General features: G+C 43.6%; 1 protein-coding gene across 1 annotated transcript in view; it reads right to left on the reverse strand.

Annotated features, from left to right (window-relative positions):
* Positions 1-479: 479 nt before the first annotated feature.
* NKAIN3 (sodium/potassium transporting ATPase interacting 3) overlaps positions 480-17932 on the reverse strand; it is a 393996-nt gene continuing 376543 nt past the window's right edge. Inside the window, exon 6 of the mRNA XM_075270476.1 lies at positions 480-989. Coding sequence (XP_075126577.1) covers positions 976-989 — 14 coding nt within the window. The 3' untranslated portion in view covers positions 480-975. The remainder of the gene's footprint in view (positions 990-17932) is intronic.

The following is a 17932-nucleotide window of genomic DNA, read 5'->3' on the forward strand; positions in this document are numbered from 1 at the left end:
TCCTGCAGTATCAACTTTGCTGTATAGACTTGGGCAGAGTCAAAGTCATCTCTTTCATTTCAGAGCAGGGGATGACAACTCTATTGTACTGCTGATATGGCAGCGTGAGGGCACTATATTCTATAAACATAGATAAACCTCTGTATGCCATTCCCATTATATATTGAGAATGGGTTGTACTTTTGTGTCCATTACCTTCCAGCTGCCATAAAGCACACACAACTTGCTGCACAGTCCACGAAAACAATGCAGTGAGGAAATGTGTTCCTCCAATATGGTTGCTCGCAGGTTTTTTTTTATTTTTATATACTACAATAATAAAAATAAGAATAACATGAATCAATAATTCATATTCGCAAGTAAAATACAGGAAAGCAGTTTCTATTTATTTTATTATTTACAGCTATGCATTTGTCACAGATGTTGAATTATAGAGTATTAAAAACATGTAAACCTGTGTAAGAAATAAAATGCACCAGTTTACTCGGCATACAGATAACCGTACTTGTACTTTCTGTCGTTGTACAGTACATTTGATTTTTTTTTTATTATTTGTATGTATATTACATTCTGAAAGCACAAGTCTTCCTTCACATCAAAAATCGAAAAGAAAATTCAATTGGGTACACTCTTGAGTCATCACATTACCTGTATGTTTGTGGAAATAAAAAAAAAAATACCCACCGTCCATACTGAAAACACCACTTTTCAACAGATCCATTGGTTTCATGCTACAAAGAATAGAGAGAAAAATGTACAAGTGTCTCCAAGTGTCCAGGTAACTCAAATAATACTAGAAATCATAACCATCACTTATAAAGACAGTACGGGCTTGAATTGTTGCATTGTCAGAAGTCAATCTCCTGAATAAAATGTTCCCATTCACAATGAAAAATCGGTGACTGTTCCTCCATAGTACATTGTTTCAGTGGTTGGTACGGTAATATTGCAGAAACCTGAAGTTTCCTTTCCACGTCACTTGTGCCGACCTAAGTGGAAAAAAAGTCGATATGGATGTTAGACATATAATGTAATTGTTACTTGGACAGTAAATCCATCATCAATCCTGTAATGTACAATAGCAAATCTCAAAATCTCATCCATATCCTGCAACTAAGACCTGCAATGCAAAGGCTGAAAGCTTGGATTCCTGCAGGTGTGTCCAGCAAAAAAAAAAAAAAAAGACAATTTCAGGTTTTTTGGGGTCTTTTTTCTGCAGTAGCTTTACGGATATCTCAGTGCTAAATTACCCTGATGGAAATTCTGCAGCATGTGAACTACACATGTCCTCAACCTTCCAATATTATTTTGTCTTATAAGATACTCAAAGGACCAATACATAACCTCAATTTAAAGCAAATTTGTCATCAGAAAATAAAGTTTTTAATAATTTTTGATCATTTAAGAAAAAAATTCCAGCAATTTTCACTAGCGACTAAGCCTAATAATAAAATTAAACTTGCAAATTCTGCTTGAATTTTCTTTGCTGCATTAATCTATTTTACATCTTAGACAAGGTAGTCAGAATGGGGCAACACGGTGGCTCAGTGGTTAGCATTGCAGTGCTGGAGTCCTGGGTTTGAATCCTGCCAAGGACAACATCTGCAAGGAGTTTGTATGTTCTCCCCGTGTTTGCATGGATTTCCTCCCATAGTCCCAAAAAAAACCAAACCATACTGATAGGAAAAAAAATATACATTGTGAGGCCCACAATCTACATGAAAAAAAAAGTCAGAATTACAGTAGAAGAGAACACCACTGACCCCTCATTGCATCCACCACTGATAATAGACAATGTCACAGGCAGATTACTTATGCCCCCAACTTGCACAAAGAATGTCTAGAAATCTCTCCCATAGACCACAATAAGTCCGGTCCATACTATTAACGGCTATGGCTATGAGACTGCTGTAAGCCATACCAACTAAACTGCTGTTAACAGAAAAGAGGAGAAGCTCAGGAAAAATGGCTGCCCCCATAATCGTGTACAGAAAATATTAGAAAAAATATGCAATCAGAAAGAAAAAACGGATTAGAATTAAGTGATATAATTCATTATGTTGTTTTAATGAAAAAAAAAAAAAAAATTAAAATTGGTGATACTTTTAAAAGGTGTTTTGACTCCCCAGTACCAAACAGGCTCTCCTGTTAGTGGTTGATACAAATAGATGATCCATTGTATCTGAAATGAACAGTGAAGTTGTTTTATGTCTACTATGGCGATGTGTTTGCATCTCCATGTTAACAGAAAACATACGTGTAGTCTGATTCTGAACACATACTGTACTTCATTCCACCGCCCTCTACATGCATACAACAGATACTACAGATACTAGGGAGTATGACCGCAGAATCAGAATACACAGGGCTTGTTACAGCTGTTACTATGGTGACGCATAGATCTGATCAGGAGCTGAGAACACCACATTATTAATATAGGCCTATTGCAGCGCTGCATTGGAGGGTGGATATAGTAGGATAGTAAAATCCTGGCTGCCTGGCCTGGTCATAGACATTAATAAGACATTAATAAGGCCTAGACCAGGTCCATAAACCACAATTGAAGCGGAAGAAGTAATATCATGGGATGTTGTTCATGATGTTGTTTAGGTTTCAGGTTTTGTTTCGTTATATAGATATTCTTGCTGTTTATGAAGCCAAAGCCAGGTATGGATCACAAAGTGGGAGAAAGTATATAGGATAGAAATTACCACTTCTCATTTACGTGGACACCCAGCCTTAGCCTTCATTCACACAACATTGAAAATTGTTTTTTTTTTATTGGCCATCACATGGTCACATTAACATCCATTCCCCATACGTCCAACACAGCAGCACAACAGATGGGGTATTCCTGCCCCTGCACGCAATCAGGACAGGTGGAACTTTTGCTCAATCAATAACCTCCCCTATAAGAGGTCACAGACCTCCCCCTCCACGTGTTTTTTTCTGTCCTGCGGACAGGGACAGGTGGGGGGGGAGGCCGGTGTCCTCTCCCCCTGCGATTATAGTATGGTTACTTAGCTCTGTAAGGACGTTGGTCCTCTCTGCCGGCGAGTGCGGGTTCCCTCCGTGAGCTCGCTGGGCTTGTTTGTACTTCCGGCCGGGGGGTTTCCTAGGCGCGCGCGCCGGACAGCTTGTTATCGGCGGTTGGGGAGGCGCATGCGCAGTGCGCTCTCCCTCTCTCCGCCCCTGTGTGATGCAGGGTCGGGGGAAGCGTGTGAGTGTTTGTTTGGAGGGGGGGTTTCCCCCTCATGCGGAAGAAATATAAATATATATAGGTGTTCAGAGAATCCTTCCCCGCCTACCCAGCTGGGCAGGGCGGGGCCTGATCTCCCTCCCCCCTGGGAGGTATTTAAGGCTCAGTTGCACCGTTACCTGATGCAGTGCAGACGTGGTTTGTGATTGCTGACACATACTGAGGAGAGTGAAAGCCCTTGTGATAGCTTTGAAGGTAGTGGTCGGCCTATGGTTTCCAGCAAGGGGGTGATGGTAAGGCGTATTGAAACAAATGTTATATTCCCTTATAGATGTCTTCTTTATCCTCGGTATCTGAAGGACGTGGGGGAAGGTCGGCACCTAGGCTCCGGCATTTACCATGCAGGGATTGCAAGACCCCCTTGCCGGATGACTATGACTTTTCCCGCTGTTGCCAGTGCCGGTCTTCACAGCCGGTGGAGACACAGATTGGTGAGGCAATGTCATGGGTGAAGGAGTTCGTGAAGGACTCAATGAGGGAGATGAAGGAGTCTATCTCTCACCTAATCAAACGACCACGCTTGGAGCTCCCCTCTGTCCCCTCCCCTAGGGAGGAGGAGGAGTTCCAGGTCCTGGATGAAATCTCCTCGGATGAGGAGTCGGATGGGGCAGGACCATCTTTCTCATTAGAAAAAATGCCGAAATTATTACTCTCTTTCCGGTGGAAGACGCGGAATTTAATCGCTGGGGGCCACCCCCGAGGGTTGACATGGCCGTGTCTAAATTGTCGAGACGTACAGTCTTGCCATCGGATGATGGTTCCAATCTCCATGGCGTTAGCGACTGCCGCAAGACGCCCACTGTGGCTCAAGCCCTGGAGAGCGGACAATACGTCCAAGTACAATTTATGTGCACTTCCGTACGAACCAGGTAGGCTCTTTGGGAAGGAGCTGGATGTTATTATGGAGGGAATGGCTGACAGCAAGGGGAAGAGTCTCCCCCAAGGTGCCAGAGGTAGACCCGGTCCATCATATAGAGGGAGAGGATTCTCCAGAGGATATGGAGCCAGGGGCTCCTTTCAAAGGCACCCGGGGACCCAGGGCAGAGGAGCAGGTAAACGCACCTTTCGTGGGGAAGAGAAAAAGAAGTCCTCCTTCTGACGCCAACCCCTCCCGGCTCTCCTCCCGCGTAGACACATCACCCTTACCAGTGGGAGGTCGGCTGGCTCATTTCACAGCAGCATGGGGTCGTCTCATTCAGGACCCATGGGTTCTCCAGCTCGTGCAGACGGGCTACGAAATAAAGTTTGTGTCTCATCTACCCGACAAGTTTGTAAGTACCCGTGTTTTATTCGGTCAGAAACAGATCCTTCTACAGAATGCCGTTCAGGAATACCTGGACAAAGGCGCTCTAGAGCCAGTTCCTCTGGTAGAATGGTCGACCGGAGTGTATTCTCCAGTGTTTTTGGTCCCCAAAACATCAGGGGGATGGAGGATGGTGGTCGACCTAAGGTCTCTCAACCAGCATGTCCTCAAGTTTCGTTTCCAGATGGAAACTATCAGGTCTGTGATACCATTTCTGCAGCAGGGAGACAGTTTTGTCACCCTGGATCTAAGGGACGCCTATTTGCACGTCCCGATTTTTCCGCCACACAGGAGGTTCTTGAGGATCGCGGTTGTGCTGAACGGTACTCTGTGTCACCTACAGTTCACAGCTCTTCCGTTCGGGATTTCCTCGACCCCCCACACCTTTACAAAGGTGGTGGCTCCGGTCGTTGCAGCTCTCCGGCTCCAGGGGGTGTTTATTATACCGTACCTAGACGATTGGCTGTTAAAGGCCCACTCAGCAGAGGTTCTCGCTGCCCACTTAAGGACCACAGTTACCTTCCTAGAGGAATTAGGCTGGATGATCAATTGGAGCAAATCAACAATTGTCCCCACCACCAGAATCCAGTTCCTGGGATTCATTGTGGATTCTCAGAGGATGGAGATATCTCTTCCTCAGGCTCGGAAGGAGAAGATTTGTCGGGCGGTGCAACATCTGGCGGTCACACGGAGGGTTCAAATAAGTACCGCAATGAAGGTCCTAGGTCTAATGTCAGCAACTGCGGATGCAGTGCCATGGGCGCAATGGCATATGAGGCCACTACAGAGCGAGATCCTCAAGGTCTGGAGCCGCAGCCCCTCAGGGCTGAAGAAGCCTATCCAGTTGACCATCAGTACCCGTCGATCACTACGATGGTGGTCCCAGCTGAAAGACGGGATGTCCACGGTCCAGCCCGACTGGACCCTGTTGACAACAGATGCCTCCCTTGTCGGATGGGGAGCGCATTTGGGGGAGACCCTGGCACAAGGGACATGGAGCCAATTGGAGATGATCCAGTCATCAAATTGGCGTGAACTGCGGGCAGTGTATCAAGCCCTGCTTTACTTCACCCAGGAGCTTCGCAGCAAGGCGGTAAAGATCAGGTCAGACAACATTACAGTTGTCCTTTATTTGAACAAACAGGGTGGGACAAGGTCCACCTCTCTTCTCAAACTGACGGATCAGATCTTTTCCTGGGCAGAGAGAAACCTAAGCCACCTCAATGCGGTGCATATAAGGGGACACCTGAACGTGCTGGCAGACCAGCTCAGCAGGGGAGAAGCAGTGTCAGGCGAGTGGTCCCTCAACCAAGAAGTGTTTTGGCAACTAACTCGGATGTGGGGTCTCCCCGAGGTGGATCTGATGGCCACCCAATACAATGCCAAGGTGGAGAGGTTCTGTTCCCTCTACCAGGAGGATAACCCCTTGGCAGTAGATGCCCTATCAATACCTTGGAGGTTCAGGCTGGCATACATCTTCCCTCCACTTCCCATGATTTCGAAGGTATTGGCCAAGATCAGACGAGACCAGGTGTCGGTGATTGCCATCATCCTGTTCTGGCCGAAGAGGGCATGGTTTACCCACCTCATACAGATGAGTCGAGGGAATTACTGGAGGCTTCCACTTCTTCACAACCTGGTAACCCAAAACAAGCGGCTATGCCAGAACTTGAAGAGGTTCAACCTGACAGCCTGGAGGTTGACCGCACCCTATACGGACATGCCGGATTTTCACAGGCCGTGAGAACAACTTTGGCCTGTTCGAGGGCAGAATCTACAAATCGGAGTTACTTAAGAATCGGAAGAATTTAACAGCAATGGTGCGCGGAGAAACAGCGCCCATTGACACCGATAGAGTCAATATTGGAGTTCATGCAGAATGGGCTGGAGAAAGGTCTCACCCCAGCAACACTAAAGGTACACGTAGCTGCCCTCTCAGCCGTACTAGGGGTCAGATTCTCTCAGAATCCGTTGATAAATCAATTCCTGAAAGGGGCCACTAGGCTCCGACCTTCGGTTCAGGTCCCAGTCCCGCAATGGGACTTAGCCACGGTACTACAGGGGCTTTGTGGGCCCCCCTTTGAGCCCCTACAAGATGTGGGGTTGAAGTTGCTTACATACAAAGTGGCGTTTCTGATAGCCGTCACTTCGGCTAAACGTACAGGGGAATTGCAGGCAGCACAAAGCTCCCTCCCTATATATGATTTGTTTTTACAGTCTGAAGGATTTCGGAAATTTATACTTTATAATTAACACGTGGAGGGGGAGGTCTGGTGACCTCTTATAGGGGAGGTTATTGATTGAGCAAAAGTTCCACCTGTCCTAATTGCGTGCAGGGGCAGGAATACCCCATCTGTTGTGCTGCTGTTTGGACTATGGGAAAACAGATTATCTACATAATCCTCCATTCGTGTGAATGTGACTAGAGATGAGCGAATAGTATTCGATTGAGTAAAACGGTATGCAAAATATTTGTACTGGATTGAATACCACGCGGTAATCACAGTAAAAATTCGATTCCCCTCCAACTTTCCCTGGCGGTTTTCTACACTAATAACGTTGCAGGAGAGGAGGGACAGGAAGCAGGAAAATGTTGGGATAGATTCCTGCGACATTCATCTGAATGAGGTTCTATGATGATATGACATGCACATGCCTTATATTATATCTAAAATACGGCACGTCTGGGTCTGAAGTCACAGCAGATACAAAGAATTATTAGAAGACACAAAATCCAACCTTGTCCAACCTTCAGAGATAGAGGTCAGTATAGACATTTTACAATGTGGAATTGTTTCAGCCACTGCTGTTTCAAAGTACAAGGTAAATAGAGAAAAGTAGCAAAATCCCATGAAATGTTGCATTGTCTTATGCTACAGAACTCGACATATCCTACAGAACAGACAATACCTTGTGCCCTCTATTGATCACATGTAGACTCGGTAATACAAGTTCTGTGCTGTATTCCTGACTACATGATAATTTTAGCGAACAGTGCCCCGGCTGCTGTCTCCTTGGATTTATGTGCTTGTTTTAGGATATTACACCATGAAGGACTTTTACTGATTTATTGATTCACTTGAGGAATCTGTTTTGCCTGTAGAGCCAGATACATCTTCTAGTATAAAAAACTGTAGGGGATTTCTAATAACTGTGTGCAATTTTTCAGCCTTTCATCTAGAAATTGTCTGTGAGCCACAGTCTAGAGAACAAGAAGAAAACACTTCAGAAAGTTCTTCAATCTTATTCCATGCCATCTCTAGTGCAACTTTATTCCTAAATAATACCTTGTGCAGATGGCAAAAGTTGTGTGGTAAGGGTTAAAAGGAGCCTGGCAGGGGATTCATGCTACCTGGCAGCTAAAATACTGACATGCTTCCACCAACAGCAAACGCTGCAATGTTATATTGAAAACCTACTTTATAAATGGGACTAGCATGGGGAGAAGTGTCCTCTGGGAAGGTTCTTCTATGACTTCTCCTTGCCAGGCTCAGATAGACTGACAGAGGTCCCCTAATTTCTTTACAGGAAGAGACCCGTCAATCAAACAGAGCCAGACTCGGAAGAGCCAAAAGTGAACACTTCTCCCTGTCCCTGACCACCATGGGAGTAATTGATGAACACATCTAAACATGATAATGCGACATATCTTTGGTACAAAGACATGAGACATCCCCTCTTTCTGCACCTCACAAAGGTCTGTGAACGGAGGCAGGGTAGGGCAGCTTGACCCAACATATTTATTATAGCTCATCCCAGTTGATACCAGACATCTTGATAAATCAGGCATGCCTTGCGACTGTTGGGCCCATCATTAAGACTGGAATGCAAAATGTCAGTCTTAATAAATCTGCCCAGTGTTTCTTAGTATAACACAGCTGATTGTAACAGAGGAATCTGTCGGTACGTTATGCTGCCCGTACTACAGGCAACATGGATCTCCTGACAGACTCCCTTTAAGTTTTATGGTTCAGACAGACGATGATCCAGAATTACTATTGTGGTTATGACTACACACTGATGTAAAAGTGGCGCATGTTTGGAGCAATGTGGCACATCTTGTTTCATCTAGCTTGGGGTAAAAAAATTTTGATTTGTTAGACACGTGTGTGGGGATTCTCAGAAAAAGGGGGCACCACAATGTGCCAAAAATACATCAAAATTCTGTCCTAAAATTTTGTTTCAAAGTAAGACAACCAAAAGGTAGTATAACTGTAGAGTAGACAGTCTATAGATACGCAAGTGTTAAGGTTCTGTCTATATATATATATAAATTATAACTTAACAGAACCTCTTGACTGCGGTAGTGGCTGCAGTCGAGGTCCACAAGCCCCAGGAGGGCGGCCGTCTGCCTAAGCAGGGCAGCAGTATGTCTGTGCAGCTCTAGTGTGAACAGGGAGCAACATACATTCACCAGTTAACTTCACTGGGTGAACGTGTCTGCGCAGCTCCCAATGTGAACAGACTGCAAAGAGGCTTACACCAGTTGGTTTCACTGGGCAAGTGTATTTGTGCAGCTTTAGTGTGAACTGGCTGCAATGCAGCTTACACCAGTTGGCTTCACTGGCTGCAACAAAGGCTGCCAAGGGTTAAATGTCACCCCTGGTCAGCAACACAAAGGCTCCACAAACAGCTTTGGAGCTACAATCCTACTGGACAGTTCAATCAGGCTAATAGTTCCCTACTGGCAGTACCCAGGATCCTATCTAGAATCCCTGAACTGACAACCTGCCTTTCACAGGAACCTAGACCTCCTGTCTCAAAATTAATAGTCAAATGTGAGCACCCGGCGGGCGTCGACTCACACCATATAAAGACAAGTCCCCGCCCACAGGGCAGTGGCCATAACCTCACTGGGCATGCCCAGTATGGGCCGAATGGGACTTAGCGTCTCCAAAAAGTCTGAGCATGCTCAGTAGGGGAAGAATGAGACTTAGCCTCAGAGCATCTCCGATGCCGAGGGCGAGTGCTGGATTGACCCGCAGGTGGCGCTGTGCGCCGGAAGGAAAACCTGCAGGACCCCATCCTAACAGCAAGATTTATCATCCAGCATGGGCCACTGCGATAAATCTGGCGTATTTCCAGATGGCATTTCTAAGTTTGCTCAGTCCGAATATTAGTAAATCTTTGCCCATATTCTCAGAATAAGTACAGAAGTTGCCAAGGAATTATTGGATTTAGTAGCAAAGTTACCTGTTGATAAAATAATTATTTGCGCGGTATATTCATATACAGCAGATATTATTCACGCTCTGTTCACTACAGAAATTCTGGAAAATCCCGGAGTCCTCAGTGTGTTGCAGGTGTGATGTGAGTGAAGTCAGTACGTTATGCCTATTCTCCTAAAACACTGGGAGCAAAGACAGGCTGAATGGTGAAACAGGGGGAGATGGCTTCCTGCTTCACCATTGTACTCAACTCAATGAGTTGAAGTCTGGATATACCGCCCTCTAACAGGAACAGCACTCAGGACGGTTGGGAGGTATCCAAAAACCTCCTAATTTTTCCATGACATAATTCAATGTGTTCACCCCATGTGACCTCAGCTTTAGAATCCACACTCAATAAAGTTGGGTGGTGGAGGACATTTTAGGGATCTGCTCTGGGTTGTCTGGAATCTTGAACACATTCGGGTAAAAAGGTTGGAACAGACAAAGAAAGCAGAGCCCATCTCACACATCAATGACACCAGCTGCCAGCAAAACTTTTTTTTTCAACTCTTTCCGTGTCTCCTGCCAAATTTGCTACTAAAATGGGTTGCTTTTTTTGGGGTGAGATGACACAAAGGGCATAGGTTATGTGCCAATAAGACAGGAGACAAGTAGTGTCCCTCCCTCTCTTCTACAGTGATAAGCTGGCACAGACTGCTGGAGCGCCATCTGTATAGCGCTGTTTATTCATAGTACTATCTGTATAAAGTCAGTTGGGGTGGATGGGTTTCTTAAGAGATGGCACTAGGTGTATGACACTATTACTATATGTCCCTGTTAGGTCCTATTTATTATGAGTATTTTAGCGGGCACAAGCTGTAAGACACTATTTACTGACAGTGAATGGGTGTGCGGCACTATTTTCAGAAATACTGCATATATCACTATTTTATGGGACGCCGAGTGTATTGTACTATTATTTTCAGGTACTACAGTTATTTGTACAGTTTTTGTGATGACTGTGCAGAAAGCTGGCACCATATGGGGAAAGTGCTACTTTGAGCTTACAAGTGGAAGGAGACACTTTTTCAGCAGTATTGGGGGTTAATAACAGTAGTAGTAACAGAAATACACTAGTATTAGGGTTACAACAGGTAAATTATATTAAGTGTGTTCTTATATAGGACTAAGATCTACTAGAAAAAAGGAGCCAATGATGTCCATCTGATGGTAGGGCTATTTAGTCACAGTATGGTGATGCTTTCATTTACTATATTGTGGTAATATATAGTCACCATATGTCGGTATTATTCAGTTTATTTTTATCTTCTAAAGTCATGGTATTGTAGTGTTATTCATTTATTGTATGACTGAATTACACTGTTACTGTAAGGTTGCTGAAGTGATGTATTGTGGTGTTACTTAGGCATGGTACGGTAGTAATTCATAGTTATGGCAGTATTATTTAGTTCTTATATGGTCCTGATTTCTGCATTTACTGATCATGCATCCAATAACAATTATTTTTATAGCGGCATAACTAATGAAGATTAATTTCAAAAAAATATTTTGCTTTTGATTAATTTTCTCCCTCATTAATACTAGTCAATAATCATCATCGTCAGCCAAAATAAACTAATCAGGACAATAATCGGCCATTGTGAATGGGTTGTTGATGGGTCGTATGTAGTCAAGCGCCTAGGGCAGTGAGCAAATATGGCCCTGATAATTTATGCTAGCATTTATTCACATAGTTGATATGTAACTACATCGGATGGCCTAAAAGCAAAGTTGCACCATAAAGTGGTTAACAAGCTGTATAGATGGAATGGAAGATACTGTGAAAGCGGTAACAATGGCTACTTGACCAGTGATTTTCAACAGCTCTATTTCCAATGCAAGTATAAGATTATAAGATTGCAGGAGGTACGGGGCATGTGCGCTGATGCCAAGGTCTACTCCTCTGGCTTCAGATGAAATGCACTGGTGCTGGGAGTACAGCGGAAGGTAAGTATAAAGATTTTTACATTTTTATTGCAGACATGAATGGCTTTATTACAGGACGATTTGGGGCACTAAACCCTCGGTCCATATGGGCCTGTGGGTGGTTAAGTGTCCTAAATCAACCTGACAGGTGCCCTTAAGGTCTAACATACCATCTGGTACTAGCAAGGGAAGTGTCCATTGGTATAGTGCCCTTCCTTGTCTTTCCTCTTGGCTTGACATGTCCAAATTGCAAGATGAATAGCTTTTCAAAAGAATGGATTTTGTGATACTCTGCCATGAGATGTACATTCCGTATATACCTAGATGTAGCCTTCTTGTGGCTCTTTTGTAATTTGCAGACTGTCAAGGTTTTTGCTAGCATGTTGTCATATTGTACTGGTGTATTGTATTGAAGTGGTTTCATGAGAAACTGAAGTCCTAAATTGCAGCCAAGGTAAGTGTAGATACATGTGTATGTGTAGATCCCTACAATACTACTGAATTTGCCTCTCGCGCGACAACAACTATCAGTCCATGCTTTATACTCATTGCACGAGGGTATAAGCAATTTTTGACCAATTAGGCGTAATGGCAGCCTCGGCTTCTCTGGCCGTATGTGCTGCAGAGTAATCCATTTTACATTACAGTAAACTGTATCGTGTTAAGAATTCTCATAATCGGAGCCGGTCTCCTAGTAAGATCCGCTGTACATTAAGACTTCATCTTATCCCAGTGATTGAACAGATTTCTGTGCCAAACATATACAATAATTTACTCGGCAAAACGCAGAGCAGATTTACAATCCCAGAACCTGGACACCACCAGCAACAACAACCCCAACCATCCATCTGTACAATGTCTACTGTAATAGTTTTCTTTTTATCAGTTGCGATATTTGCGAACGCGTAAACGTTTCCTTCCTTATAGCATTAACATTTAGAAGCACTTAATGCCGCGAGCTGTACAATCATTATTGCTCTGTGGAATGAGGGATTTTCTGTTTTCCTGACTCCTACCTATGACTGAATCGCGCAGAACAACATAAATCTGAATGTTTTATCGTTTTAACTGTGAGAAGGCCTGGAGCATATCTGACTTCAACGCAAAGTAAAACTCAACAAGCAAAGCAGCACTTTATGTGCCGGCTTGTGGGACCAAACTCTGCTGCTATATATCCAGATAAGCAGTGCGGTGACTTGGCACAGTGTTTTGTGATAGCGGGAATATTATATGAGAGATATCTCGCCGAAGATCTCAAATGTTATATCAGAAATACGGCTCGGATACATGGATGTATATTTATTATTTTATTTCTTCCCATTGCTTATATAGTGCCAAGTAAACCTGCAGCGTTGTAGACAGTCTGTCAGCACTCACATCTGTGCGTGTAGCGATATAACGTCCCTATCTGAAGGTGGAATCTCATTCAGGTTTTTTCATGTAGTTTTTAAAGCCAAAACCAGGAGTGAATTGAAAAAAATCCTTTGTACTTCTCTCCCTTTACGATCCACGTTTTGCTTCAAAGATGACACCAAAACCTGAATATAGGAACAAATACACACCAGGGCCAATATCATAGGAAGACATTTAACCTGTTAGTGTATTTTAGCTAGGTTTTTTTTCTATATCAACTTAAAGGGGACCTTTCACCACTAACACTAACCAGTCACATCCATCAATAGGCACCAATCCACTTATCCTGGGACAGTTCGAGTTTTATCTCTTGCCCTCACCATTCCTGAGTAATCTCTTTTGTTACGTTCAGCACAATCATACCCTCTACTGTCAGGTGGGTGGTCCTTGGCTGGAGCAGACAGGCTGGGACCACCCTCCTGACAGTATACAGCATAATTTTGCTGAAACGAAATGATTGGAAGAATTGTTCCACACAGAATGCAATAAGTTGGAGTTGGTGATGGTGGTGATAGGTCATCTATAAAGGGAGTCTGAACCCAGCACATAAATCAAGCCCTGCAGGTAAATAGGCTAGGGCAAACTGAATCAGTATTTTCTCCTTGTGACTTGGTGCCTCCAATGCCTCGCTATTGCTGCAACACCCTAATTGTTCCAAAGAGCTCATTTCCACATTTTATAACAGAGGCAGCAATTCACAAGGTGACTCTAACCTATCTATCTGTGGGGCTGGGTTGATATGTTGGGTTCTAGTGACAGGTTGTCTTTAAAGGGAACCTTTCAATTGTCACTTAAACTAGTAGTATGTTCTTAAAAGTGGCTTGGATTTAGGATCTCAAGCTGGGTCATCTAGGTCGCATAAGTTGCATGTTCTGTAGATTTCAAAGTTCTGTTGGAGATGATTCTTGGACTCATCTTCGGTGGCTCTCTTCACTTCAGCCCACTTGATATTTGATATATACACTCACCGGCCACTTTATTAGGTACACCTGTCCAACTGCTCGTTAACACTTAATTTCTAATCAGCCAATCACATGGCGGCAACTCAGTGCATTTAGGCATGTAGACATGGTCAAGACAATCTCCTGCAGTTCAAACCGAGCATCAGTATGGGGAAGAAAGGTGATTTGAGTGCCTTTGAACGTGGCATGGTTGTTGGTGCCAGAAGGGCTGGTCTGAGTATTTCAGAAACTGCTGATCTACTGGGATTTTCACGCACAACCATCTCTAGGGTTTACAGAGAATGGTCCGAAAAAGAAAAAACATCCAGTGAGCGGCAGTTCTGTGGGCGGAAATGCGTTGTTGATGCCAGAGGTCAGAGGAGAATGGCCAGACTGGTTCGAGCTGATAGAAAGGCAACAGTGACTCAAATAGCCACCCGTTACAACCAAGGTAGCCAGAAGAGCATCTCTGAACGCACAGTACGTCGAACTTTGAGGCAGATGGGCTACAGCAGCAGAAGACCACACCGGGTGCCACTCCTTTCAGCTAAGAACAGGAAACTGAGGCTACAATTTGCACAAGCTCATCGAAATTGGACAATTGAAAATTGGAAAAACGTTGCCTGGTCTGATGAGTCTCGATTTCTGCTGCGACATTCGGATGGTAGGGTCAGAATTTGGCGTCAACATCATGAAAGCATGGATCCATCCTGCCTTATATCAACGGTTCAGGCTGGTGGTGTCATGGTGTGGGGAATATTTTCTTGGCACTCTTTGGGCCCCTTGGTACCAATTGAGCATCGTTGCAACGCCAAAGCCTACCTGAGTATTGTTGCTGACCATGTCCATCCCTTTATGACCACAATGTACCCAACATCTGATGGCTACTTTCAGCAGGATAATGCGCCATGTCATAAAGCTGGAATCATCTCAGACTGGTTTCTTGAACATGACAATGAGTTCACTGTACTCCAATGGCCTCCACAGTCACCAGATCTCAATCCAATAGAGCATCTTTGGGATGTGGTGGAACGGGAGATTCGCATCATGGATGTGCAGCCGACAAATCTGCGGCAACTGTGTGATGCCATCATGTCAATATGGACCAAAATCTCTGAGGAATGCTTCCAGCACCTTGTTGAATCTATGTGACGAAGAATTGAGGCAGTTCTGAAGGCAAAAGGGGGTCCAACCCGTTACTAGCATGGTGTACCTAATAAAGTGGCCGGTGAGTGTATTAGTTATAGACCTAAGCAATAAATCCCCATTGTTCTTGCAATTTCTGAGATCAACATGTAACAGATGTATAGTTTTATCACAGCGTTGAAAGAAATATAAAAGACCCAGGTAATATGATTCTAGATGTTCATTATGAAATATATTTTGCCAACTTTATCATTAGAGATGAGCGAGTAGTGAAATATTCGATATTCAATATTCGTTTCAAGTAGAGCCTCAATATTCGACTACTCGATCAAATATTGAATCCCATTATAGTCTAAGGGAAAAAATACTCGTTTCAGGGGATCCCACCATTCGACTAAAGGAGAGTCACCAAGTCCACGAGTAGCAGAAGGAGAGTGTTTAGGAGGAGCACTGTGCAGTTAAAGAGCACGGACCCCATTATAGTCTATGGGGTCTGTGCACTTTAACTGCACAGCGATTGCAGTTGTGCTGATATTCCGTTCGGGAGATGGGAGGGAAGCGCTAATGTGAACTGGCCCTTACTCATCCTACAGAACCAGGATTGATTGGCCGAATGCTATACACTGTATAGCATTTGGCAAATCAATGCTGGTTCTGCAGCAGGCTCATCCTTGCTAGTCGGGAGAGCTGGCAGTTTGCGGTTATGTGGGAGCTGACTTTTTCTCATAGGAATGCATTGACCAGCGTTATTGGCCGAATGCTATACAGTGTACAGCATTCGGCCAATCAACGCTGGTTCTGTCGGAGGCTCGTTTGTGAGGAGGCGGAGTCTAAGATCAGACCACAGCAGTCTCCATTGTGGTCCGATCTTAGACTCCGCCTTGTCACAGACGAGCCTCCGACAGAACCAGTGTTGATTGGCCGAATGCTGTACACTATATTGCATTCGGCCAATCAACACTGGTCAATGCATTCCTATGAGAAAAAGTCAGCTCCTGCATAACCGCAAGCTGCCAGCTCTCCCGACTAGCAAGGAAGAGCCTGCTGCAGAACCAGCGTTGATTTGCCGATTGTTATACACTGTATAGCATTTGGCCAATCAACGCTGGCTCTGAATCGAATCTTTACTGCGAATAGTGAGTAGTATTCGAACGAGTACGAGTATTTCGAATACCGTAGTATTCTATGGAATACCTACTCGATGGAATACTACTCGCTCATCTCTATTTATCATCTTTTCAGTAACAAAATCCAGCCAATCGGTTCAGCCAATTTTTTTTTCATTTCAATTCAGTACAATATTACAACAGGCTAGGAGAACCCCTGACAAGTTGCAACTCACAATGCAAACACTTGGTGGCCACACACAAAGACATAGAATAGACATCTTGTGACAGAATATCATAAAATCATATGGTATTGAAAATCTGATCATCTCATGACACACATATCTGAACATGGTCAGCTAAGAGGAAAAGTAAGAAATGAACATTTTGTTAGCTTGGAAAATGACAAATTATCTGTTTTGAAAAGCACAAAAGTACAAGCTGAAATAAATATAAATGAAAGATATGGTTTACAGTTGTGCTTAAAGGCTGTCACTTGAACTCCAGGGTTATGGATGGTCTCAATAGCCTGTCTTTTGAACTAGTGGGTTATGGATGGTCTCAATAGCCTGGGGAGATTCTTGTTAACCATGGGTACAGGTGTTGATAAAACACTGTGAATAGCCTTGTGACGTCGCCATGAGGTATTCTCTATGACATATGGTGTTTATTCTTGTTTTCACTGCTGGCACAATGAGCTTGGCTGTCATCCAGTTTCAGGTAATGTGCAATCTTTCTGCCATATGAATAGCCTGCATTGAATGATTCCTGTGCAGATTCAACTTTGTTAGCTTTAATCCCGGTGGGTATCTGGTAGCTAAAGTGGTCAAGCGCATGCAGGCAGGATATATAGCTTTGATTTATTGTATGCCTTTAGACACTCTGTTCTTAAAGAAAATTTCCAAATATACTATTGTCTATGCAACAAAGCCTCAGCACGAAAGATGATATGTGAGACACATCCTTTAAGGTTTTTCTATATTTTTAATATAGAAATACTCATGTTAGCAAGTACACCTGCATTATAAAGAAATATACAGAGGTGTCCACCCAGAACTTTGCTTTGCTTGAAACTATTTAAATACAATATTGTGACATGCCAACAAAACCCTTGATAGGCTGCAATTCCCAAAACCACCACTGGGTGGCCACATATCTTTTCAGTAGCACAAAATCATGTTTTAAAAAGTTGATCATCCTGCGTCACACTTCGTGGGATAAGTTGTGCCATGAGGATAGTTAAGGGCAGACACATCTATATACAGTTTATTTCCAACCAGTTAATATGTGCACATACATTTCTTATTTTATAGAAGTAAATGTAAAGTTTAGGTAATAGCAGTCGTTTTGCAAAAATGTTTAAAAATGCTTCAACTATGCCTCATTTTTACACTAATAGGTATATATCACCCAATATATTAGTGACAGATCTGAAAATCAGTATTATAAATGACACACGGTAGGTGGGAAGCCTGAAATAGATTTTGTACTGGGTCCCAAGAGCTTCAAGTTATGCTTTTATGCAAAGTATAACAACACTTAAAATAATACATGGAAATAGGGCGTTTATGGTAATTTATGTAACATATTATTACGAGAACTATAATTTCTCATTTTAGTTACCACTG

The sequence above is a fragment of the Leptodactylus fuscus genome, chromosome 4 (assembly GCF_031893055.1).
Source record: "Leptodactylus fuscus isolate aLepFus1 chromosome 4, aLepFus1.hap2, whole genome shotgun sequence".
Classification (NCBI taxonomy): Eukaryota; Metazoa; Chordata; class Amphibia; order Anura; family Leptodactylidae; genus Leptodactylus; species Leptodactylus fuscus.